This window comes from Mustela nigripes, chromosome 2, assembly GCF_022355385.1.
Source record: "Mustela nigripes isolate SB6536 chromosome 2, MUSNIG.SB6536, whole genome shotgun sequence".
Classification (NCBI taxonomy): Eukaryota; Metazoa; Chordata; class Mammalia; order Carnivora; family Mustelidae; genus Mustela; species Mustela nigripes.
This window is the reverse complement of record NC_081558.1, coordinates 24725783-24750403: the sequence shown is the minus strand read 5'-3', so window position 1 is coordinate 24750403 and position 24621 is coordinate 24725783. Positions and strand designations below refer to the sequence as shown.

The 24621-nt window shown below is 37.4% G+C and overlaps 1 protein-coding gene across 7 annotated transcripts in view; it reads left to right on the top strand.

Annotated features, from left to right (window-relative positions):
- ERC2 (ELKS/RAB6-interacting/CAST family member 2) overlaps nt 1-24621 on the top strand; it is a 915738-nt gene that overhangs the window by 272099 nt on the left and 619018 nt on the right. For all 7 annotated transcript variants that reach the window (XR_009402378.1, XR_009402376.1, XR_009402377.1 and 4 more), the window contains one exon: nt 4526-4600. Coding sequence is in view for 1 of the 7 variants with exons in the window: in XM_059389982.1 (XP_059245965.1) it covers nt 4526-4600 (75 nt within the window). In the remaining 6 variants the exon portion in view is untranslated. The remainder of the gene's footprint in view (nt 1-4525; nt 4601-24621) is intronic.

Sequence of the window (24621 nt, the reverse complement as noted above, 5' to 3'; positions counted from 1 at the left end):
AATGAAAAAACCCATAAGGGCTGGAGTATTTGTCTACTTAGTGCACTGCTGTATTTCCTATATGCTCTGCATCAAATTATTATTTGAATATTTGAATCTGCCATATCTTAAGACTGATGTGAGTTGATGTTTGAGATTCTAGTGTTACTTTCCTGTCAGTTTCTTCAACTGGTTTTGTTCCTCAAAAGTGGTAATTTAAAAATATGGCTTCAGATTCTTTGGCACTCTTCCCTGGAATCTGAGCAGGCTTGTAACTGCTTCAACCAACGGAGCATGGCAGAGGTTATGCTATGGGACTTCTGAGGTTAGGTAATAAAGGGCTGTACCGTCTTTGGGTTATTTGCTGGAGTGCTTGCTCTTGGAGTCTTTACACCTAAATGTGAGAGGTTGACATCGTGAGGCTGCCATGTTGTGAAGAAACTGAAGTCACATGGAGAGGCCATATACAGGTGTCACTGTATATAGGTGATATTCTAGTGAAACCCAGCTTTCAAGTCTTCTTCTGGCCAACACACCAGGTACATGAGTGAAGAAGCCTTCTTGGAAGTGGATCCACCAGTACCAGCTGTTCTAGTCTCCGACATGCTTTAGAAACAAGCCTTGCCCAGTCTATCCTTTATAAATTCCTGATCTAGAATTCATGAACATAATCAAATGGTGGTGGTCTGACACCACTAAATTAGGGGTGGTTTGTTCCATAGCAGTAGATTACCAGAATAGTAAAGGGAAAAGGTCAGATATAATGAATTACCTTTGAATAGAGAGTTAAGTTTTGAGGATTATTTTGGTGTGTGTGTGTGTGTGTGTGCGTGTGTGTGCATGTATGCGTGTTTCCTACTGAAGAGATGAAGAGATGGTGTGTGCAAACATTACTCTGCCAGGCTCATCCTGGAAGGTAGTGTCCCTCCACATTAACTCACTAGACTCTAGGTACTCATTAACTTCCCAGAAATGTCATTCCAGTGAACCACTTGAGATTTCATGCCTAAAATTCTGGGTTCCTGATATATTTCTGTATTGGTCACCTGGAGTTGCCGGCAGTTTTAGACCAGCCCATGGGGGTGTTCACTGGCCTTTTTTATTATATGACATTTCAGGAACCTGGGCTCCTTTTATCTTGGAGTTCTACCATCTTCTTGGGTCTTAGAGTTCTTTACTTTTAGTCAGCAGACAGGAAACAAGGAAAAATTGAGGACAGAATAAGAGATTTTTATGGAAGTTGAGTTCTCCATTTCTGACCATATCCCAGTGGCCCAGAAATAAGTCACATTGGCACCATCTTGATACAACGTCAGTAGTGGTGGTGCTTCCTAACAACACTGTACATTAAAGAAGAGGAGTACAAATCTTGGTCAGGCAACTTCTCCTGTCTGCCACAATCAGATTGAGCATTTTAAGGATCCTAAATCTCAGAAATGGATAAAGTGTTTGAGATAGAACTTTCAGACTGTCCGTGATATCTATATGTGGATTACGATCTTCACTTACCCGATACCTTAGGAATTAAGGTATTCCTCAGTAACTGTTTAGTCAGGATTGATTGAAATATAGTGTAGCGAAGGCAGGAAAATTGCAATTTTCAGGTAATTGGAGATGTTATTTTATTTTATTTTTTAAGGAGTGACACAGAGTCTAAGGGCCCAATCTGGATTTTTGGCTGGTTTACACTATAATGGAACTTGCATAATTATGGCAAAGAAAACTCTCTTTCCTTTTTTGTAAAACTATTACTACAAGTTTAGCTTTGCTATTGCATGCATGCCCTTCAAAATGTTTTTGTGCTTGGCAGAAATTATAATAGCACATGCCTTTACCCTATGGTTTTTATTTTCTATTTGTGTTACTTAGTTGCTTCTTAATTATTTGTGTTTGTTTATGGAAGCTTAACCTCTCTCCTCAAATTATTTTATGATTTTTATTCTGGAACTGGGTTTGGCTATGGTATAAAATTACCATTAATTCAATTCTCAGCTTTTTTCATTAAGATGCTTTTGATGCCACATGGTATCAGAATTGGTGACATGAAATGTATTTCTTCTACCACCTACCATGGAGCAACTCTGACAAGTGACTTACTTTCCATTTTTTAATCTATGAAATTTTATTTGTCCAGTGAACTCCAACAATCTTGAAAGTACATTGAAGGCTACGTAGCTTTCTTTGGAGGTTGAAGTTTTTACGTGATTGACCCAATGGTGCGTTGGAACTGGATTGTACTGGTCCATGAAAGTCAAAATTGGAAACTTGTTCTAACAGCTAATGTTACAAATTAAATATACAAACTCATGATTAAAGACATTGTATTAAAACTCATAATTTGGGGCACCTGGGTGGCTCAGTGGGTTAAAGCCGCTGCCTTCAGCTCAGGTTATGATCCCAGGTCCTGGGATCAAGCCCCACATCGGGCTCTCTGCTCAGCAGGGAGCCTGCTTCCTCCACTCTCTCTGCCTGCCTCTCTGCTTACTTGTGATCTCTGTCTGTCAAATAAATAAATAAATAAAATCTTAAAAAAAAAACAACCTCATAATTTGCTAATTTTTTGGGTTACATTTTACTATTATTAATGTTCTTGAGGTTATTACATTTATTTTTTTCAGATGATAGAAATACTATACAATGGGGTGATATGGTGCCTCTCTTCCCAACTCTGCATTCAGTGATACCACTTAAGGTAGCTTGAACTTGGCCATCGTGGGTGCTGGTTGTTAAATGTTTACCAGTAGCCCACTGATCACCACACAGGTCATATTCTTCATAGGGTAGTATTGTGCCAGGGACATTGTAGATAGTCAAGAAAGGGAAGCTGCTTTTAAGGTCCTTCCTTTAGAAAATTTCTGCCATTTCCGCGGAGCCCAAAAATGACCAATGTTGCTGGAATATTTTATTGTAGTCTAGGGCCTCCAAAAGGACGGAAGATCTCTTTCTGTCTCTCTGTTCCTCAAATGGATTCAGAAATAATTGACTCCATCTCTTCCAAGGATATATTAGGGAAAAAAAAATTTTAAGTGATGTGAGACTACTTTGAATAATTTGGAAGTACGAATTCAAATTCTTCTCAAATTGGAGGTTGGTAAGTGGTTTAGCACAGGTTTGCTGGTTTGTGCCAGTGATGACTTTGGGAAGAAAATATGCTATATTCCAGAACTGTAGGGGTGATTCTCCAGTGCTGGGCCCTAGACATGTACATAGCCTCCCATGACCAAATCTTGGGCTGCCGGCAGGTAAGAACAATGTTAATAGAATATGGGCAAACGAATATTTGTTTATGATCCTGAGAAGAATTCTCTTTTATTGTGGGACTGTGTTTTTCTGGCAATATTTGCATTGATCTGTTCTGTCTTTATGAAATGGTGATGGTAGCAGATGATAGTGGTGGGATGAGAGTTCATTTTAATATCTCTACTTGAAAAGAGCTAGAAGTCATGTTGGTTCTCTTTTTATAAAGCCCAAAGTGTTTTTTTGTTTGTGTGTTTATTTTTTGTTTTTAATGTTTGTGGCCCGATGGAATGCGAAGGGCTAGAACTACTTCATGTTGAATTTAAATGATTTTCCTGCAAGCAAATAAGTCTTATAGTATTATTCCATAGGTGATTTGTTTCAGCAGCATGGACATACGTGAGTACTTCTGTTTATTCCTCTCATTGGCTACTTTCACAAAAACTGTTGCTAATTATTAAGAAAATCAAAGCATAAATGAACAAATCTTATCTTTTTCTCTTCAGCCAAGGAAACTTTCAAAGTCTTAACAGAACTGTTCTTTAGAGATGAGGCATGCAAAAAGTGAGCTTTTCAGCTTAAAATTGTAATTATGTTGTTTGTGTTTTACTTGAAGTTGTATTTGTCATATTCCAGAGGTCTTGGGTCTACATCTGGCTTTAACCATTTTTGTCTCCTTTCTAACACTGTTGATATTAATGCCAATTTTAATTTCTTGGCATCATGAGTGCATAAACATATCACACACAGATGTGATTTTGAATAAGGACAGAAACTGTAAATTAGGAAGCAAGATATTCACAGGGTTTCATCACATCTATTCACTCCAAAAGTGACACAGTGGTACTGAAAAGGTCTTAAATTGCTCATTTCAAACCTACCTCAGTAGCAAAATGCCATGCGTGCAGTGGATTTGCAACCACATTAGTCATTTTCTTTCCTCCGTTTCCATGCTGTGTTTGTATTGGGAACACAGAGTAATGTAATTTAGTAAATTATGATTTGATGGCTGGGCAACAGCCCCAGTGTTGAACAGTATTTGGACTATGATTACTTGCTGGCTTTGTCACAGTTGACATTAATTATTGATGGAAGTTTCAGAAATAGCGCATGTGCCAGGAGCTTTTCACCGGAACGCAGGCTCCAGGCAGGAGGGATGCTAAAGAGGGTGGGGGAAGAGTCACCTGTGGCTTGTTTATGTCTGTGCACAGCGAGCCTGCACCCAGTGGGCTGTGTGGTACCTGTGTAAAGGTCATGGTGTGACGGAAGGATGAACCGTCAGGCTTATTTCTATCGTGTTCCTCCCCAGGAATTGCACCGAAGGAGCCAACTTCAGCCGGAGCCAGCCAAGACGAAGGCTCTCCAGACTGTCATTGAAATGAAGGTAGGAGCTGTTCACATTTTTCAAAAACAGCTGTGCCTCCGGAGTTTGTTCTAACTTGTTGTTGCCTAACATAAACACTTGAAATGAACCTTGTGTTTTTCTCTAGGCATCCTGGTGGGTACTTTTCTTCTGGATCTTTTTTCCTTCTTGGGTACATTTAATTTATTGGCCCTTTAATTAGGATGTCTGTTCTGGGCAAAAGAATAAAGGGCTCAAGTATCCCTTGGCTGAAAGGAGCTGGGTTCATTTCCAGAGCATGGCCAATGCTTTCAACCCTAGGGGAGGTTTTGTGTGTGCTTTAAAAGGATATTTCTAAAGCTCGAATAATTCTTTTCTCCTTTTCATTCACATTACAATGAAAAGACACTTTTAAAAAACTAGGACTTGGCAGAGAGAAGTTGCCTTATATGCAGCGAAGTTGTTAAATAATTAAAATTTTGCTATCAGCAAAATGTACTTTTCAAAGAATAATACTTTCCTAGGACTCCACTATTTTCTCCTAACCAAGTCTGGAAGTAATAATAACTTATTAAATACTCATATGTTATCTTAGTTAGCTGTGGAAGCATCGAACATGCTATTTAAAAGAATCAGAGATCCTCCTGGATAGATTTAGAGGATTTAAAGAATAATGAAATAAATGAGGATGGTTAAGCCATGATGTATGATTAAGAAATAAATCTAAATGAAACCCAATTGCTTTGTTAGTATCTAGAAATGTAAATAAAGGTTTTTTTTTTGTTTTTTTTTTTTTTGCTTTCAGTGCTTGCCAGAAGGAAGTAAATAGTGTTTATCGTAAGAGTAAATAATTCTTGATTTAAATTGTTTCATGAAGAAAAACAATTCATAACAATGATGTTTGCAATCTGGTATTCCAGAGTTTAACACTTGAGAATTTTCTGATCACCATTAGCCTACAAGAGAATTCTGTAGCTTGCTGATAGGATAGGATAAAGATTTTTCTGTCTTTATTATAGCACATGATTTTGAACTGTCTGCCAAAAAATTCCCAAGTCCTGGGGATAAAGAAAGTAACACCAGCTATTGAATATTTGGCATGCACAATTCTGATTTGGGATAATTTTTTTTTTTTTTGGTCATGACAATGTCTTCATCCTAGTGAATTTTTGTGGAAATAATGTAGAGCATTTGCTTTTAAAACTGTGTCCCCCAAATGAGGTTACATGAGTTGAGGCACTCATAATGCATTTGCAGCAAATTGGTTGAAAAATATTGTCAAAGGAACCAAATGCCAATAAGATTAAATAATCATTGCTAATCTTGCCTCATCAATTCATTTTGAATTTATGTAATTTGAACTTGTTTTGAAAGAAACTTACCATTCTACACTTGTGGGGGAGTATTTCATAACAGATTTCTTTCTTACTTTATAGTGTAGCCAAACTTGAGACTTGGTTGGGGCTCTTTTCTTTTTTCTTTTCTCTTCTTTTCTTTTCACTTTTTTCTTTCTTTCTTTCTTTCACTCTCCCTTCCTTCCTTCCTTTCTTTCTTCCTTTCTGTCTTTCTCTTTCTTTCTTTCTTAAGAAAAGAAAAAAGACAAAATATTTTATCTTAAAGATTTTATTTTATTTTACTTTTTTGCAGAGTCAGTCTTTCTTCTACCCACTTCCATGCCTACTACCCCAGTCTCTGGCACTTACTAATGGAGAAGAGGATGTACATAAAATCAATTTCCAAACTATCCTTTCTTTAAAAAAAAAAACAAGAGTAATTGTGAATTCCAGCAATCTTTGGAGAAACCAGGAGTGACTCTCTCCCAGAGCAGTGGACATTTTTCATGTAAAGGTCTCTATTCAAATACAATTAATACCTTTTGGTGACTTTTAGAAGGAAAAAAAAAATCTGCTTACTTATAACAGTTTCTAGTATCAGATGTTTTGTTAGAAAAGAAACAAATAATACACTCATTTAGGCTATCTGTATGGGAAGGCATAAAACATGACTTTTAGGGCAAATTTCACATTCATATATTATCAGTAAATTGAGACTGGAGTTTTTCTTTTATGGATGCCAAAGATGGTGGTTTATAGAATATGTTTTTAGGAAAAATGATGATCAATATACTTGTCAGGGAATTGAACCTGGAATTTTTCTGTTGTTTTTGGATGTGTATTAATTTACAAACCACAGCCTTCTGTTTTGTCAGTGGAGAAGTCTGGGTCCCATTAGCATCTTTACTCACTATGTAAAAATTGAGTTATGGGGGCAGATGGTAGAGGCTCATCTTTTCAGCTATGTCTGTAGCTTGTGACAGAGGCTGTGATCTTATCCAGTTTTGTATATTACACTCCTGCGAATTTGGAGGGAATTTTAGAAATCCATATTTTACAAGCTTTAGGGTTGACTCTCAAATACAATTGACCCTTAAACCTGGTGGGTGGAACTTAAGACATTGTTGTGTTTTAACTTAAATACCTTTGGATAAACATTGGTATCATCTGGTTCCTTGGCAAAATCTAAAGTTAAAAGGAACTTTCCTAGAGAAAATTTGACCTGTAGTTTCAGGGAGATGACGTGAATTAAGGGCTTATAAATTACCGCTACTAGTCCCTTGCTTCTAAGAGAGAAACTGAGGGTCAACTTCTGAGCCCTCATTTTCTCCACACATACACTTTTGCATCAATTTGAGAAAGTTGTTAATTGTGAAAATCTGTGAAAACTTGCCTTAATTCAAGCAGCTTTAGAAACTTGGTTTGGTAGTTTCTGTAGATCTCTGTGGGCACCTCTGGGCTTGTACATTGTGAAAATATGTCTGTGGGCAAGCATTGGGGAGGGCCATCTGCCAGCATCAAAGCGGGCGTAATTCTCTTGCAGCCATCAAATCTACCGCAGCCAGTTGAGCAGGGGGCTTAAGGTCATCTGAATGACAATGAAAGGAAGCAAAGTGAATGAAGTTATTTATGATTTATCTTCTTGCAGGAAGCTCCAAGTTTTAATTTTGATCCCGATTTGCTCTGGCAGGTATGTTCCAGGTTTGCACTAGAACATTGTGTGTATTTCTCACAGAAATTAGTTTTCTTGTAGATGGTGCAGTGCTCTTCCTTCTCTTACTTTTGTGTCCAAAGATTCTGTACTAGCTCCTCTTTTCTGCTTTTATGGAGAACTGTCAACAAAAATGGTAGTTAAACAGGTTTTTCCCTTTTTTCTTCTTTAATGTTAATTCCTTTGAAAGAATGTTTTAACCTACTTTTATTATAAATTTGATTTGACATAAAGATAATGTCCAAAATTTCACTTTCTCAGGTTCATTCATAAAGCTGTACCTAGTTTCTTTTTAAGAAAATGAATTACAATAACAATGGTACTAGTCAGATAATCTTAAAATTGTTTTCTTTGCTAGTTAAATCTTCCAGGTGAATGAAAATCTAATTCAAAATGGCTAAAACCAAAAGGAAATTTATTGGCTCACTCAACTAGAGAAAAACAGGATATTTCTTCAGGCACAGCTTGATCCAGGGGCTCAAAAGTTGTTAATGATCCCATTTTCTCTCATTCCATTCTAGTTTGACTTCCTTCATGTAAACTCTATTTTCAGACAGCTGCTGTCTGCCCATCTGAGTAAGATGGCTTTTAAGCTCTAATAATCACAAGAAGAAGGGATAGGAAGAAATTTGTGTTTTAAGAAAAGGCAAAAAAGAAACCAACCCCAGAATAATGATAATTACTGAAATGGGGTGTAAACTTCACTCTAAACTTAACAGCCCAGGCTAAAAAGAAAATACACAAAGTTTCCTAGTTCTCATTTGCTTAATAAATTAAATGGCACTCATTCATGAAGAAAAACAAACTATGCTAGTAAGTGCCATAAGGGATTTAGTAAAAATTGCAGTAAATGTATTTGATCTGGTAAACTTGTTATCTAAAGTGAATTAAGAAGCTAGGAGTGTAATGTCACTAGGTGACAGTATTTCTGTGGTAAGTAACGTGGGGATTGTGGGTGTTTAGCTTTCTGGTCACATGACCAGCCAGGCACTTGTGTGTCATGAGTGGTGCTTTTTGAGTAACATTTGTTCCCACCAGGCTTTTCTCTGGGAAATGAGCATTGAGCAATTAAGCATTGAGCTTAACTAAGTTGCTGACTTGTCATTTTGCTGTTGACCAAAGAACAGGACTTTGCATTCAGGTGCTAAACTCCAGTAGTGAGGCTGATCTTTTGTTATTAAAACTAAAGACCAAGCCTTGTTTTCCTGCTCCAGCAGATAACTGCTGTTCTTCCACATGGGGTGGAGGTGAGCTGCAGTTGGGTTAAGTTTCTCTTAAAAGATAGGCTGATACTTCGTCAAGTTCAGGCAATTCAGTTGCACCAGGTATGGAAAGGATGCACTGGAACATGCAGAAGGTGAGAGCTACAGTGGCAACTTTTCCCAAGGTCACACATCTAGGAAAGGAGGGATTTCAAGTTCAAACCTAGGCCACTGAATGCATCCTAATTCCCAGTATGAACTTAATTCAAGTATTGGAATCTAGTCAAGAATACCACTTTGTGGCTGAAATGTTTTCTTTGGCTATAAGGCCTCCCTATATTTATTTCTTCCATTTTTAAAACTCTTACCTATTTGAGTCTAAACACCGCACTCTACTTAGAATGATTTCTTCTCTTATGATGAGATGTTCATAGAAAATTGGTTTCAAGCCTAGTTTTCTAGCCAAGCCATTATGATTGCTGATAGGCCTTAAGACTATGCCTCACTCTGTGGCCGTTAGAAACAGTATGAGCAATAATAATAAAAATAGCACCTTGCACCTTTGGTGACACCCCACAACCCGAACACCACTAATTATGCATGAAACCAGACACAGCCCACCTGACATATAATGACCTGCAAATAGGCCTAATTGGCTCCATTTCACAGATGAGAAAGTAGTGTTTTAGGGAGGATAGACAGCTAGGCACTTAGCAACTGAGATCTGAATACAGGTTTTTCCTCCAGAATTCCTATACTTTCTATTCCTTCAGTCTGCTTTTACTGAAGACAGCCCATAGGGTCAATTGGTTTTTCTTTCAAAACTTATATTGGAAATTATGCCCTGGAGTTTGTATCATAGAACAGGTTGAGGCAGCTCTTGAGAGTTGGAGAGATCTCTGGGATTTTTGGGAAGGTGTATGTGCTTTGTGCTACAAGATAAGGGTGATCCTTTTTACATGTAAGTGTTACCAGACCTCCAAGTAGGGCCCCAAATATGTACTCTACTGCCAATGTATGCCCTATATTTCCTCCCTGAGTTTTAAGTCTTGCCCTTAAGTCTTTATAACAGTTGGAGCATAACTCATTCAAACTTGCAAAGCCCTGTGTTTTTGATTTGTGCTATCCATTTACGATACCAGAAATTATCCTTTAGCTTATTTTTTTTTTCTTGAGAAATTTCTTCATCTTCTCATCTTTCAACATAAAAAAAAAAAAAAACTGTCCCATTTAACTATTTTCCTTAAATAAGGGGAAAAATGTGGGTTTTAAGTGATAGCCAGAAAAAGCAAAATGTCAAGTTAAATGTTAGCTCTGGATGATATATAGTTGTTATTTGGAAGCAAGGAAGACTTTAAAAAAAAATGAGACTTCTTTCCTTTTTTTACCCAAACTCTTCTTATGATCTATTTGAATATTTGACTTGCCATTCAAGGATTCCTGCTAGGAACAGGTTTAGTTTGTGAGAATTTAACTCTTGAAATTGAATCACGAACACCTGTGTGGACAGAGTAGCTATTTTGTGCACAGCACCATGGTAGATCTTTCGGAAAAACTGAGCACTCAGTTTTTAAGGGGATAATGGTAGGAAATACATAAGTCAGGATCTAAGAATGGCAAGCTGGACTGCAGGGACTCAGAGGATATCAAATGAGAGAGGGGCAGGAAATGATTCCTAGAGGAGGTAACATTTGAGGAGGGCCTTGAATAGTTGGCATGATTTTAGTAAAGGGGAAATGGGTGGTTTATAAACAGCGGAAACTGTAGGAGCAAAGGCAAGGAGGCTGGAAAGCATTAGGAATACCTGGGGAAGAGCAAGTCTTTCAGTTTGGTTGAGAAAAGACTTAAGTTCAAAAAACAATAGAAGATCAAATAAAACCATAAGAATGTGGGAGAAAAGAAATAATAAAAAAGTTGAAATCAATGAAATAGAAATCAAACATATACTGGAAGGGAATACCAAAGCCAAACACTGATTCTTTGAAGAGATTAACAAAAATGACAAATCCTGTGTAGAATTATTGGGAAAAATAGCCAGTATCAGCACTGAAAGGAGATATCACTGTCAATTTTATTGATGTTAAAAATATGAAGAAATTTTATTAATAACATTATGATTATAAAGTTGAAATTTTAGGTAATTTCTTTTAAAAATACAACTTGTCAAAACTGCATGGGAAGAAATAGAATATCTGAGTAGTACCAAATATTAAAGACAATGATTCTATATTTAAAATCTTACCACCAAAAGAAGCAATCCCCAAATCCAAAAACCAACTGGAAGAAAAAACCTGCAGCCCCAGATGGCTTCTCAGTGAATTTTACTGAAGATTTGAAGAAAAATTATCATTAGTCATAAAGAAACTATTCCACAGAATAGAAAAAGAGGGAACACTTCCCATTTTATTTTATGAGGCCAGTGTAACTTGGTATTAGTACCCAACAAAGTCATTACATGAAAGGAAAATTTCATAAATGTTGATGTAAATTATCCTACTGAACTGAAAGTTAAATGATATGACCAACTAACAAATGACATGACCAAGTTGTGCTTATTCCAAAAAAGCAAGTTTGGACTAATATTTGGATACCAATTGTAAAGTTTTTCCGGCGAGATAAACACAATACCAGGCAATGTTATTTACTGCATTAATAGGATAAAGGAGAAACATAAATGTAATTTCAATAAATGCAGAAAAAACATTTGATAAATGCAACATCCATCCATGTAAAAAAAAAATGCTTTTTTTGCAAACTCAGATTAGGAGAGGATTTTTTTAATTTAATAAGAAGCAGCTATAAGAAAACTATAATCAACATCATATTTAATGGTAAAATGTTAAAAGTTTTCCTTATGATATAAAAGATAAGACAAAACTGCTTATTACTCTCACTTCTATTCCATAATGTTCTGGACATCCTAAGTATAAGAATTACAAAGAAACAAATAAAAGCACTTTTATTCTCAGGCACCATAATTATACGTGTAAAAAAAAATTTCAGTGAATTCATATATAAACAATTAGGTTAATAAATGAATTTAGCCAGATCGCTAGTCAGTATTTAAAAAATGAATCAAAGTTCTACGTGCCAGTAACACACATTTACAAAAAGAAATTTTGAAAACAATATCCTTTACGATGGCATTAAAAAACCCAAAATATCTAGAAGGAAATCTAACAATGGTAGTACAAGACCCAATTTAAATAAAAGATTTAACACATAATTAAATGTGGAATAAACAAAACCTTGGGAAAAAAAGAAGAAATAGCTATCAACAATGGAGTGGATAAATAGTGAAATATTCATGCAATGAAATGCTATATGGCAATGAGAAGGACCAAGCTATTGCTTCATGTAACAACATAATTCAATACCCCCAAAACAGCATTGAAAGAATTTAGAGACAAAAGAACACAAACAATCTGATTCTGTTTATATGTGTGTATTCCAAAAATAGACATAAATAATGAATAATAGGGTGCCTGGCTGGCTCAGTTTTTACGTGTCTGCTTTTGGCTCAGGTCATGATCCCAGGGTCCTGGGATTGAGCCCCACATTGGTCTCCCTGCTTGGCGGGAAGCCTGCTTCTCCCTCTCCCACTCCCCCTGCTTGTGTTTCCTTTCTTGCTGTGTCTTGTCAAGTAAATGAATAAAATCTTTAAAAAAAAAGATTAAAAAATAATGAATAATGTTAGATGTCTGGACAGTGTATAATTTGGAGGAATGCGGGGTTATGGAGGCTGGGTGGGGCCATGAAGGAAGCTTCTGGAGTACGAGTAGTATTCTGCTTTATGATCTGGTTTGCTTGTGTCCAGGTGTGTTTACTTTGTCATAATTCATCATGCTGAGAGCCTATGATTTGGCTAATTTCTTTGTATAATATACTTTAAGTAAAAAGTTCATTTAAATGTAAAGGAAGAAAAACTCAACAGTAGAAAAACCCAAATAATCTTATTAAAAATTGAGCAAAGGATTTGAATAGGTATTTTCCCAATGAAAATGTACAAATGGCCAATAAGATATGAAAAGATATTCCAAGAGGAAACGCAAATTGAGCCCTCAATTTGATACGACTTATCCTCCTCTAGGATGGCTTAAAAAAAAAAAAGAAAAGAAAAGAAAAAAAAAGACAGTAACTAACAAGTGTTGGGGAAGATGTGGAAAACCGTACTCTCATATTGATGGTGGGAATGTAAAATGGTTCAGTCCACTTTGGAAGACCATTTGGAAGTTCTTCAAAATGTTAAATGTAGGATTACTGTATGACTCAGCTGTTCTCCTCCTAGGTGTACACCCAACCATACTGAAAACATATGTAAAAACCTGTACACAAATGCTCATACACCATTATTAATAATAGCCAAAAAACTAAAAAGAAATCCAAACGTCCATTATCCTATATGAATAAACAAAATATGGTATATGCACACAGTGGAGCATTATTTAGCCATGAAAAGAAGTGAAGTACTGATACATGCTATAACCTGGGTGAACCTTGAAAACATTGTGCTAAATGATTCCATTTATATGAAATGTCCAATAGAGGTATGTCTGTAGAAATAGCAAGTAGATTAGTGGTTGTTAGGAAATGGGGGAGAGGAGAAAAAGGAGTGACTGCTGATGGGTGCAGGGCTTTTGGGTGGTGAAAATACTGTGGAATTAGATAGTGGTGTTTGTTGCACAAACCACTGAATAGCACACTGTCAAAGGATAAATTTTATGGCACATGTAATGTATATAAGTAAAGCTGTTATTCAGAAATAAAGATATTCCAAAGGAAAGGATCAATGACTTTGATTACTTAAAAACTAAAAATATAAACAGAAGTATAATCAGGAGATGTATTTCTAAGGTTAATAGTAGTTAGAGACTTAATATTCTTAATATAAAAGAAGATAGATTTATCAGCGTGGAATAAAAGCTTGGGGAAAAAAATGTACCAAGATGTTGACACTAATTCTGAATGAGTTGATTATAAAGAAATTTTTCCTCTTTTTTTTTTCTTTCCAAATTTTTATATTTTCAATAATGTGCATTCATTACACAGGAATGATCAGGAATTATTGGGAAAAACAACAGTACGTTCATTGAAAAAAGCTTAAAGCAGTATAGTTTCTTCTTTCTGATTTTCTTTTGCTGAACAGAGAAGGCTCCAAAGAGGGGAAGGCTAGAATATTTATTTATGGTTAGAAGAGAAGGTTAGGTTATTTACGAAATTGATAATTTGGCTCTGCTGCTCTGAGTTTCCCATCTGTGAAATGGGACCATGATACCAGTCTGCATAGGGTTGTGGAGAATATTAAAATGAATTAAGGCATGGGAAAGTCCTGGTACATAATAAATGCTCACAGAATTCTTTGCTTCTCTATCCATTCCCTTTCTGTCTGGAAATTGAGTTTTACCTATGAAAAAGAGATGGTACCTTTGAGCAAGGATAGAGAAGGAATGTAAGAAGTTTACTTCAGGCAGTCTTAGCTCAGAATACATATAGGTGGCAGTGGAAAGATTTTAAAAGCATCTTTGAAAGGAGAAACAAGTAGAGAAAAAAATAGCGACTGTCAGTAGGCCTGTGGCATAATAAATGACCTAGGGACCTGGCTTTCTGGCTGTTGGGCCTTTGGCAAGTCACTTGTCTTTTCTGGCTCTCACTGTTCTCATTTGGCAAATGAAGAGATTGGACCAAGAGTCCTGCTTTAAAAGTTCTACCAAGTTTTGAGGGTAGGTGACTGGCAATTTGGAGTCTCAAAGGGCCTGCCTGCGGAGTCTGAATTGACATGACATTCTTGCAAAGTTTAAATCTTTGCTTTGTTTGCTCCATTTTGGCCAGCCCTGCCCAGGCCAGCAGCCCCTGCATTCTCCCTTGTTGGTGCTCAGGTTCCCAGTCTATTGTTTATTTAGGGATCGCAATTTCCTTACTGGCGTGCGCCTCCGCCAGCAGGGTTGAGAAGTCAACCACAGGCCTCATGTGAACTTCCCCTTTCAAGTTTCAGTAATGACAGTGTACTGGCTGTCACATGCCTCATCCCTAAGGCATGGTCCAGTTTCCACATCCATCAGGCTGTGCTGGTGACTTGGGGTGGCCTGAATTCCTCTGCCGCCTGTTGCTTTTTCCATGAGACAAACTGGTTGCGCATAGAAGGATTTGTGGTATGTTTTGGAGATCTTAAGAATGAGGCTCCAAACCAGGGTTGTTGAAGGCATTGTGGGGATGGTTTAAAAGGAGTGGGAAGAGCAAGTTCAGGTTGCTAGAGTCCAGTGAAAAGAGCTTCCTCACCTGATCATTTCTTAAAGAGCACTGCAAGAGAATAGAGGTGTCAGATGTCCACCTTTTCATTACTTTTTGAAATGCTCTCACTGTTTTTGCGAAGTAGTCTTTCTCTGAATCTCTGGGAATTCAAACTCTCTTTGTATTTATATGTACATGTGAAAGATGACTTTGACCAAGCCTTATGGAGGGTGGGGCTGCACACAGTACACACTGAGGGGCTACCCTTTCATTCGGAAACACTTTCTGAAATTTCTTCCTCCCTGTCCTCTCTTCCCAACCTCTTCACTATTTTCTTTTGACCTTGCTCTGTGATCTTTAAAGGCTAATCATACTGTGTGGAAGAAAGGATCAAAATAACCTAGCTGCTAGGTGGCACACCTTCTTTGAAGCCAGTTCTCCTGAGGTTTTCCTGGAGACAGCAAGATCCTACTGTGTGACTGACTTCCTCTCTTCTACATGTGGAGGCGACCATTCCAGTGTATTAAAGGTGTTAAAAAGTGACTGCATTTCTGGTCAAATGGAGCGTTTACAGGGCATGAAAGTTATCTAAGTATTTGTTTGCTGACAAGGAACCTCAAGCAGAAGTTGAGCCATCTTGGGCCTAGAAAGTTATTGCAAAAAAGGGAAAATCTTTGGCAAGTTATTTACCTTCTAAAAATCTCCTGACCTATAAAATGAGTAAAATAAGTACTTAATTCAGAGGGTTATAGGGAAGATTAAATGATATTTTCTAGCACAGTGTTTGCATTGTAATCAGTACACATTAGCTGCTGTTGTTATTAACTGCATTTTTAATGCTGGAATGGGGAAGCATTGCTTCTGTCCTATACTATTCTTTTTTATATTTTCAGATAATACAAATATGTTTGTATCTTCAACATAAACAAGGGAGAAAACATAGGTCTAAAAAAGAAATCTTTTGATGAGGCTTCATTCCCCCCGAGGAGTTTACAAATAAATATAGATTTTTTTGCTCACCTGTATTCTGAAAGGAAATGTCCTTGCGTGACACCAAGTCATGTACTTTTTATTCACTCCCTAGATGAATCTGATGCACCTAGTCCACAGACTGGCACTGGGGAGCTTCTGCTTTAGTGTGTTACCAAGGCAAATGGAATTGATTTTGGATTAGCCAGTGCACCCTTCTGTGCATTGGAAATGTAGAAAACTATCAGTATTAACGGAAGCAACTTTCTATGAAGGGCCAATAGTTAGCTGAGAGGCACAGGTGTAACTACACTGGTTGTTAAAATATTGAAATATTTCTGTGGTTATCTCAAATCCCCAGACTATCCTCCCCTACTCCAGCAACTAAGGAGTTAACCCCTGGCCTCTCAGGGACTTCCCAGACCTGGTTCCATTGCTCTGGTGGTATCTATTCTGGTTGGTTCTTGTCCTGTGCTGTACTGGTTGTTGAGTGACTCAGCAATCATCCTGATTCTATGGGATTTAAAGTATGCTTAAATATTTTCTGACTCTCTTCCTTTCTTGAAACATTACTCTTTTATTTTTTGTGACCTTTTCATGATCTCCATCAATTTTACACCTCTTCGTTTTGGTGATTCCTGTGCTGTTTTCTCTATACCCCTTTCTTAACTGTGTCTGAGAATTCCTTCACCACTAGGCTGATGATCTATCATCTCTACTCTCTCAACTCCCATTTTGGCTTCTGTTTTTATTATTAACTTTTCAAAGGTCATCTTGTTGCCTTCTTTTGACCAGCTTATAAGCAACTCCTAGCTGGATTCTGAAGAGTGCTTATCATTCAGCCCCTTCTTTTTTCCCCAACTCTTCTGCAACAAAAAGTGATCTACACTTTTCAATTAGTCCTGTCTTCTTACTCCTCTTCATACATAATTCATGCTTATTATCTTATTCTTTCAACTTATATTAATTAAAGATTATGTGCTGGATACCATGCTGAGTAAGTACTCTTGACTTTGTATGTGTTATTATTTCTGGCTGGAAAGAATTTCATCTTCCCTATAATAATCTTATTTTTATTCATCTTGAGACCCTGTATTAGGCCCCTGTGCTTTCTGGAGATTGAATACTCTATGGCCGTCTTACCCATTGCTGACCTCTCTTTGTAGATTTGTAGACTATTGTATCTAACTGTATTTTGGTGTTACCTTTCATGCTATTACTTCTGTGGCTTACTCTTGTGATTGCAAGTGGCTGAAACCCTGCTATTGTATTTTGGTATTCTGGGGGAGTGGGTGGTTCAGATATAGCTGTACCTAGCTGGTCAAATGATGCTGTAAGGACCCAGTCATTCAGGCAGATTCTTTCTTTCTTTCTTTTTTTAAGATCTTATTTATTTATTTGACAGAGAGACACAACGAGAGAGGGAACACAAGCAGGAGGAGTGGGAGAGGGAGAAGCAGGCTTCCCGCTGAGCAGGGAGCCTGATGTGGGGCTCAATCCCAGGACTCTGGGATCATGATGTGAGCTGAAGATAGACTCTTAATGACTGGGACACTTAGGTGCCCCATCATTCAGGCACATTCTTAGTCATAGTATCAAAGAAGGCCATAACCAGCCATAGGCCCATCTTTTCCTTATCATTCATAATATCAAAAGGAGAAACATAGGGTCAGAAAAGGAGAGGCCTCTGAATTTATGTTAGTCCCCTAAAAGAACTCTTGATTGGCCTTGATGGCATAAGGAATTCACTGCAGATCAATCTGCATCCAGAGAATCCATGGTTCTTGCCACAGAGCAGGGGCACACAGGAAAACCCCACTAAAACCACAGGCAACTGGAGAGATGTAGTTCCCAAAAAGAAAAGAAGCTGAGCAGACAAATAAAAAAGCAATTGATAAATTCTACAGCTAGAAATGGGAAGAAGGTAATATTTGTAGAGCACCTGCTGTGTGTTGACAATTATTCTAGAAGGCATACGTGTTCTCATTCATGTAATTCTTTTTTTTTTATTTTTTTTTATTTTTTTTTAAATTTTTTATTTTTTATAAACATATATTTTTATCCCCAGGGGTACAGGTCTGTGAATCACCAGGTTTACACACTTCACAGCACTCACCAAATCACATACCCTCCCCAATGTCCATAATCCCACCCCTCATTCATGTAATTCTTATAACAACCTGAGGTTATAGGGTTAGCAACCTAAGGAACATGTTCACATAGATGGGGTAGACTAAAAGTGGAAGCTACTGTCCTCTACATGGTCACCTCACAGAACTGGGGAATGGGTGGGAATGTACTATACTGTTCTTGGCTAATAATAATGATGATATACTCTTTTACTCTTCTGGGGGAGGTTCCATGACAGGTACTTTGTATGCAACATATGCATGCATATATTGTGATTTTCATGACATGCTCTTGAGCATAGTCTTATTTCAGAGAGCGTCAGCATTTTGCCCAAAGACGTAAATGCCTGAACCAGGTTTTACATCCAGGTTTGTGACTCTTGAAGGGTCAGGAAGATTGTTTTATCTTCAGGTGTTTTTTCTTTCTTTCTTTCTTTTTTTTTCCCCTGACTAGAATCTATTAACAACAACAACAACAAATTCATATATGGAGACCAAAACCTCAGGTTGTGTAGTGTCCTGAAAGAAACATACCTTCTGCCCATGGGTCATTAGCAATGTGCACAGAGACAGGATGACTGGAAGGATGCATTCCTGAGGCATGGGCTTCATGAAAAATGAGTCAGAAGTAGGCAAATGAAGCCATGGAAAGAAACACTGAAGCACCCTAGTTGCTTTGAATTTGACTTGATTCTGTGCTTGTACATTTTGCCATAAAGAATTAGGTACTGTATGAACAAAAATCAATACTTTCACCAAAAAACAGCATGTCCTTTGTCATCTTCTCATCTAGGTCACCATCTTTTTACAGTTTGATAAGGCCCAAGAAGTTGAGTCACTAATTTTTTTTTTTGTTTGTTTTAGTTTTTCCTTCTAACATGCTTTAGGACCATGTCGACTTCTTTCTGGAGTGCTTGGTTTGGGCTTACAAAATCGCGGTTAATCCCACACAGTAAACCCTTCCAAAATCAGGGCGTTCCTCAGATAGCCTAAGACCAAGAGAAGCTCAGTTATGTTTGCAACTAAAACTAGATGAGTTTTAAAAGTTAAGCCTTCAGAATCCTCTATGGCATCCAGTAATAATAGTCCAGAATTTTATTCTGAATAAAGTGTAATTAGGTTGGGATGTTTCCTGAACATTAGATCACGGCTTCTTCCTTAAACCAAATTTGCCCTAAGTGACATGATCAATGTCCGTAGACCAATACATGATCATGGTGAGTTCTAAGCTCTGTAAAAACTACTTGTATTTTCTTCTTGGTCTGATATTAATGAAACCAGTAATTCTTACTGTATTTGGGAAAAAAATCACATTATGACACTTAGCAATAAGATAGTTTTTCTTTTTGGACTAAATGATACTGCTTTTTTGATGGTCCACCTACTCATCATTTCAGTGTTCACAGTTCCTAGAGAGGAATTGAAATCTTTTTCTTGCTATTTAAGGGGGAACATAATGTTCAGTAAATACAAAAAGGTTAATAAAGGCATCTGGACTGGAAAAGATGCTCCAGATAATTTACTCCCAGGGTTGGTGTACAGTTAGGCCAAGATGGTTAGCTCTTGAGAGTAGGTTAGTGTTTTTCTAAATGCACTTGGCTTGCAAAGTTGTCTTGGTCTCTTCTGCACTGGTCAGTCTTCTCCCTCGTATATGCTGTACACCTGTAGTCATTTAAAACGCCCACATCACCTGAGAACCTTGTGAAAATGCAGATTCAGATTCAGTAGGTCTGGGTTGGGGCTTGAGATTCTGCATTTCTAAAACTCTCTCCAGTGATATTTGTGCCACTGGTCTGTGGACCACACTTGGAGTAACAGTGATCTAGATTATACTCCATGTTAGAGAAAGAAGGGTACCCATGAATCTTGTTGAGATCTACCTACTATCTCACGTACCTGGCTATGTGACTGATATCCTATAGATGCTCAGTACATATTTGTGGAATGAATGAGGAAACTCCCTGTGCCTAAGTTTATTATCAACTGTAGCAGACATGTCTTAGATAAACTCAGAAATTAATAAAGAAAAAAAAAGGATAAAGCAGAGATATACTTATTTCAGTCCTCCCTCTGACTTTTATTTTCATTTCTGTAGTCCAGCACCTGTACTAATATTTATGGCTGGTTTAAGAATCAGCAGGTGGATCTGTAGGCTGGATGGCTGCTAGGGATTCAATTCCAGTAGTTTATTTATTAATTGCCCATCAGATAACTTTTATGTCTTTTAAATGATAAATGTAAAACAGTCTTGAGTATGAATCTTTAAGTAGGAGTGATGATCTGCAATTGATGTATAAAATTTTTACAAGTATTATTTTATGAATGTGTGGAAAGAAATGATTTGAAGAGACTTTTTTTTTTTAAGATTTTATTTATTTATTTGATAGGGACACAGTGAGAGAGGGAACACAAACAGAGGGAGTGGGAGAGGGAGAAGCAGGCTTCCTACTGAGCAGGGAGCCCCATGCAGGGCTCCATCCCAGGACCCTGACATCATGACCTGAGCTGAAGGCGGAAGCTTTGTGACTGAGCCACCCAGGTGCCCCTGAAGAGACTCTTAATCTCACAAAACAAACTGAAGGTTGCTGGAGGGAGGGAGGGTAGGGAGAGGATGGTTGGGTTATGGACATTGGAGAGGGTATGTGATATGGTGAGTGCTGTGAAATGTGTAAGCCTGATGATTCATAGACCTGTACCCCTGGGGCAAATAATACATTATATGTTAATAAAATAATTAATGAAGTATAAAAATGATTATTTAATTATTATTATTTTAAAAGATTTTATTTATTTGACAGAGACCACAAGTAAGCAGAGAGGCAGGCAGAGAGGGGGGGAAGCAGGCTCCCCACCGAGCAGAGAGCCCCATGCAGGGCTCAATCCTAGGACCCCGAGACCACGACCTGAATAGAAGGCAGAGGTTTAAGCCTCTGCCCAGGCACCCCCAAAAAGAAATGATTTAAAAGATATTTGATTCAGATATTTTTTTCTAACTAATGAGGAATGAGCAAACACATTTCATCTGTTTTTTTCCTTCCTGAAACTTTATGTCCCACATTCTTACAGTCCTTAATGAAAATATGGTATAAAACAAAACAATTTAATGGTTGACCTATCTCAAGACAATTTGAAAAATGTTACCTGAGACATGAGTGGTAGGGTCTGAGGGCATGGGGGTGTATGTTATTTCACTGCTCTGAGCTCAGAGAAAGCTCTCAGCAAACCACTTTGAGTTACAGAAGCCAACAAGGTGATCTAGATATTTAAGCACCTAATTATTTTAAATGGAGGGTAATAATGGTAAGTTTCCCCTTGAAAAATCTAAATCACTGTTTGGGGTCTTCACTTATGTATATAACCCTGAGCTTAATGCTTAATGTGGTCATTAAAGTCTTTTTTTTTTTTTTAAGACTTGACTTCTAGAGGAATAATACTGGGAAAAATGAAATTAAATAGAATACTTTGCTTTAGGACTTCCCCAGAGTCATTAATGCTAATGTGCGTAGGGAATCCCCAGTAAGCATTTCTCAGATTTATTTGACCTTGAAATGCCCTTTTCACAGAGCTTTTGTGTTCTGTGGATTTTGGGAAAAGCTATTGTATGTTGAATTTCATTTTCTCCATCTCCAAGGAAGGCCCACAATGATCTGCTTTGAGAGTTTATTTCTGAAACATAATCAAAATGAATACTTGAAAGTCAGAACATACATTATTTTGAAGTATCAGTGGTAAGTAACATGTGAAGATGTTTAGATGAAGAAAATTCTGGTGATTGGAGGTAAATATTGCTCTGCCTTTTGGAACTTCACCTTTTTTTTTTTTTTAAGATTTTATTTATTTATTTGACAGAGAGAGATCACAGTAGACAGAGGCAGGCAGAGAGAGAGAGAGAGGGAAGCAGGCTCCCTGCTGAGCAGAGAGCCCGATGCCCGACTCAATCCCAGGACCCTGAGACCATGACCTCAGCCGAAGACAGTGGCTTAACCCACTGAGCCACCCAGGCGCCCTGGAACTTCACCTTTCAGGATGTTACAGCATTATGTCTTCACTTCAAATCAGTGCTTAGAGTTCTTGAGATCTGCAGTGAGCCTCGGTTTTGAAGGGCAGCATCCATATACCACATTGCACCACATTAGGAACTGTGAGGCAGTTTCCTTCCATAGTTCTCCTTAAATCTAGAAGTTTAGAGTAATTAATCTTAGTTTTTGAGATTTGAAAAAAAAAAGGAAAAAGATGAAATTTCTTCTCCCTGAATTCCTCAGACTGAGGCAATAGAGCATCTGTGAACAGGGCAGTCATTTTATTTACCTTTATATTTCATACCAGACTTCCTAATGTCTTTCTCTGCCTCAGCATTTTGAGTATCTTCTTGGGCACAGTCAATACACCATCGGATATATCTATGTATTTTGTATCTGTTCTTTTCTCTAGAGCTTCATGATACTCTCCTATCTCCTTTTCTCTATGCTTAAAGTTTCATGTATGAGTTCTGTTGTCCTTAAAGTTCACTTCTTAAATAACAGAAACAAATCAGGATAGGAAAAAAATAGGTAATTATTAAACTGACTTCACAACAACCCCTCTTTCTTTCTTTCTTTCTTTCTTTCTTTCTTTCTTTCTTTCTTTCTTTTTTTCTTTTTAGTATTTTGGGATACTTGTGGCTCAAGGGAAAACAAAGCTTGTGAGGAAAAAGAGAAGTTGATTAATTTAAGGAAATTAGTTAAAGTTAAAAATATTATTTTTAAAATGTGTTTCACTGTTTGGTGAAATTTTAACTCAGATGTATATAGGTTAATTTTTTTATGTCATGAAATTTCTATCTTGACCCTGTTCTGATCTTTCTTTAGCAGTATGTAATTTTTTAAAGTACAGTAAAAAAACTCCTAACCCAGTTAGAAGCTGGTGATTGTGGTTATTGCTAACGAAAGCCTCAGGATTTGACTGAGGGGAAAGCTGAAGATACACGCCTACCCACCCACCCCCACCTCCGCCTATGTGATTGAGACCTGAAATTCTAAGTGTATCAAAAATTAAGGTGTAAGACACAAGGACCACAAAGTGTATTGTATACACAAACGTCTTTATAGGTATATATGTGTGTATACATATATACATATGAATATGCTCTCTTTAGACTTGGGTCTGAAATCCCAGAAGATTTTGTATTAGAATAGCCCGGATGTAGACCCTGCCTTTTACACTTAGCTTACAGTTAAACTCTTGTAAGATTGTACTTAGATCTTTGTAAATGCTGAAAGATTTTATCTCAAAAAGAGGAAATCTCTGTCATATTAATTAGAGTTTTAATTGATAACTGTCTGTATATGTTTTAAAGTAGTAATATAATCTTAAGGCTTTCATGTGGATAGATAAAAGTGTTAATAGTGGGTATATCTGGGTGATGGGATTATCACAATTATCTGCATAGCTTTTTAAAAAATTATTAACATATAATGTATTATTTGTTTCAGGGATACAGGTCTGTGATTCATCAGTCTTACACAATTCACAGCACTCACCATAGCACATACCCTCCCCAGTGTCTATAACCCAGCCACCCCCTTCCTCCTACCCTTCTCCCCTCCAGCAACCCTGTTTGTTTACTGAGATGAAGAGTCTCTTATGATTTGTCTCCCTCTCTGGTTTCTTCTTGTTTCATTTTTTCCCTCCCTGCCTCTCAAATTGCTCATATCAGAGAGATCACATGATAATTGTCTTTTTCTGATCGACTCATTTTGCTTAGCATAATACCCTCTAGTTCCATCTGTGTCATTGTAAATGGCAAGATTTCATTTTTTGATGACTGCATAGTATTTCATTGTATATATATACCACCTCTTCTTTATCCATTCATCTGTTGATGGACATCTAGGCTCTTTCCACAGTTTGGCCATTGTGGACATTGCTGCTATAAACATTGGGGTGCACATGCTCATTCAGATCACTACTTTTGTATCTTTAGGGTAAATAGCCAATAGTGTAATTGCTGGGTTGTAGGGTAGCTCTATTTTCAGCTTTTTGAGGAAGCTCCATACTGTTTTCTAGAGTGGCTGCTCTAGCTTGCATTCTCACTAACAGTGTAGGAGAGGTCCCCTTTCTCCGTATCTTCGCCAACAAGTGTCGTTTCCTGACTGGTTAATTTTAACCATTCTGATTGGTGTGAGGTGGTACCTCATTGTAGTTTTGATTTGTGTTTCCCTGATGCTGAGTGCTGTTGAGCACTTTTTCATGTATCCATTGGCCATTTGGATGTCTTCTTTGCAGAGACGTCTGTTCATGTCTTCTGCCCATTTCTTGATTGTATTGTTTGTTCTTTGGGTGTTGAGTTTGATAAGTTCTTTCTGGATTTTGGATACTAGCCCTTTATCTGATATGTCATTTGCAAATATCTTCTCTTATTCTGTTGGTTGTCTTTTGGTTTTGTTCCCTGTTTCTTTTGCTGTACAAAAGCTTTTGATCTTGATGAGGTTCCAATAGTTCATTTTTGCCC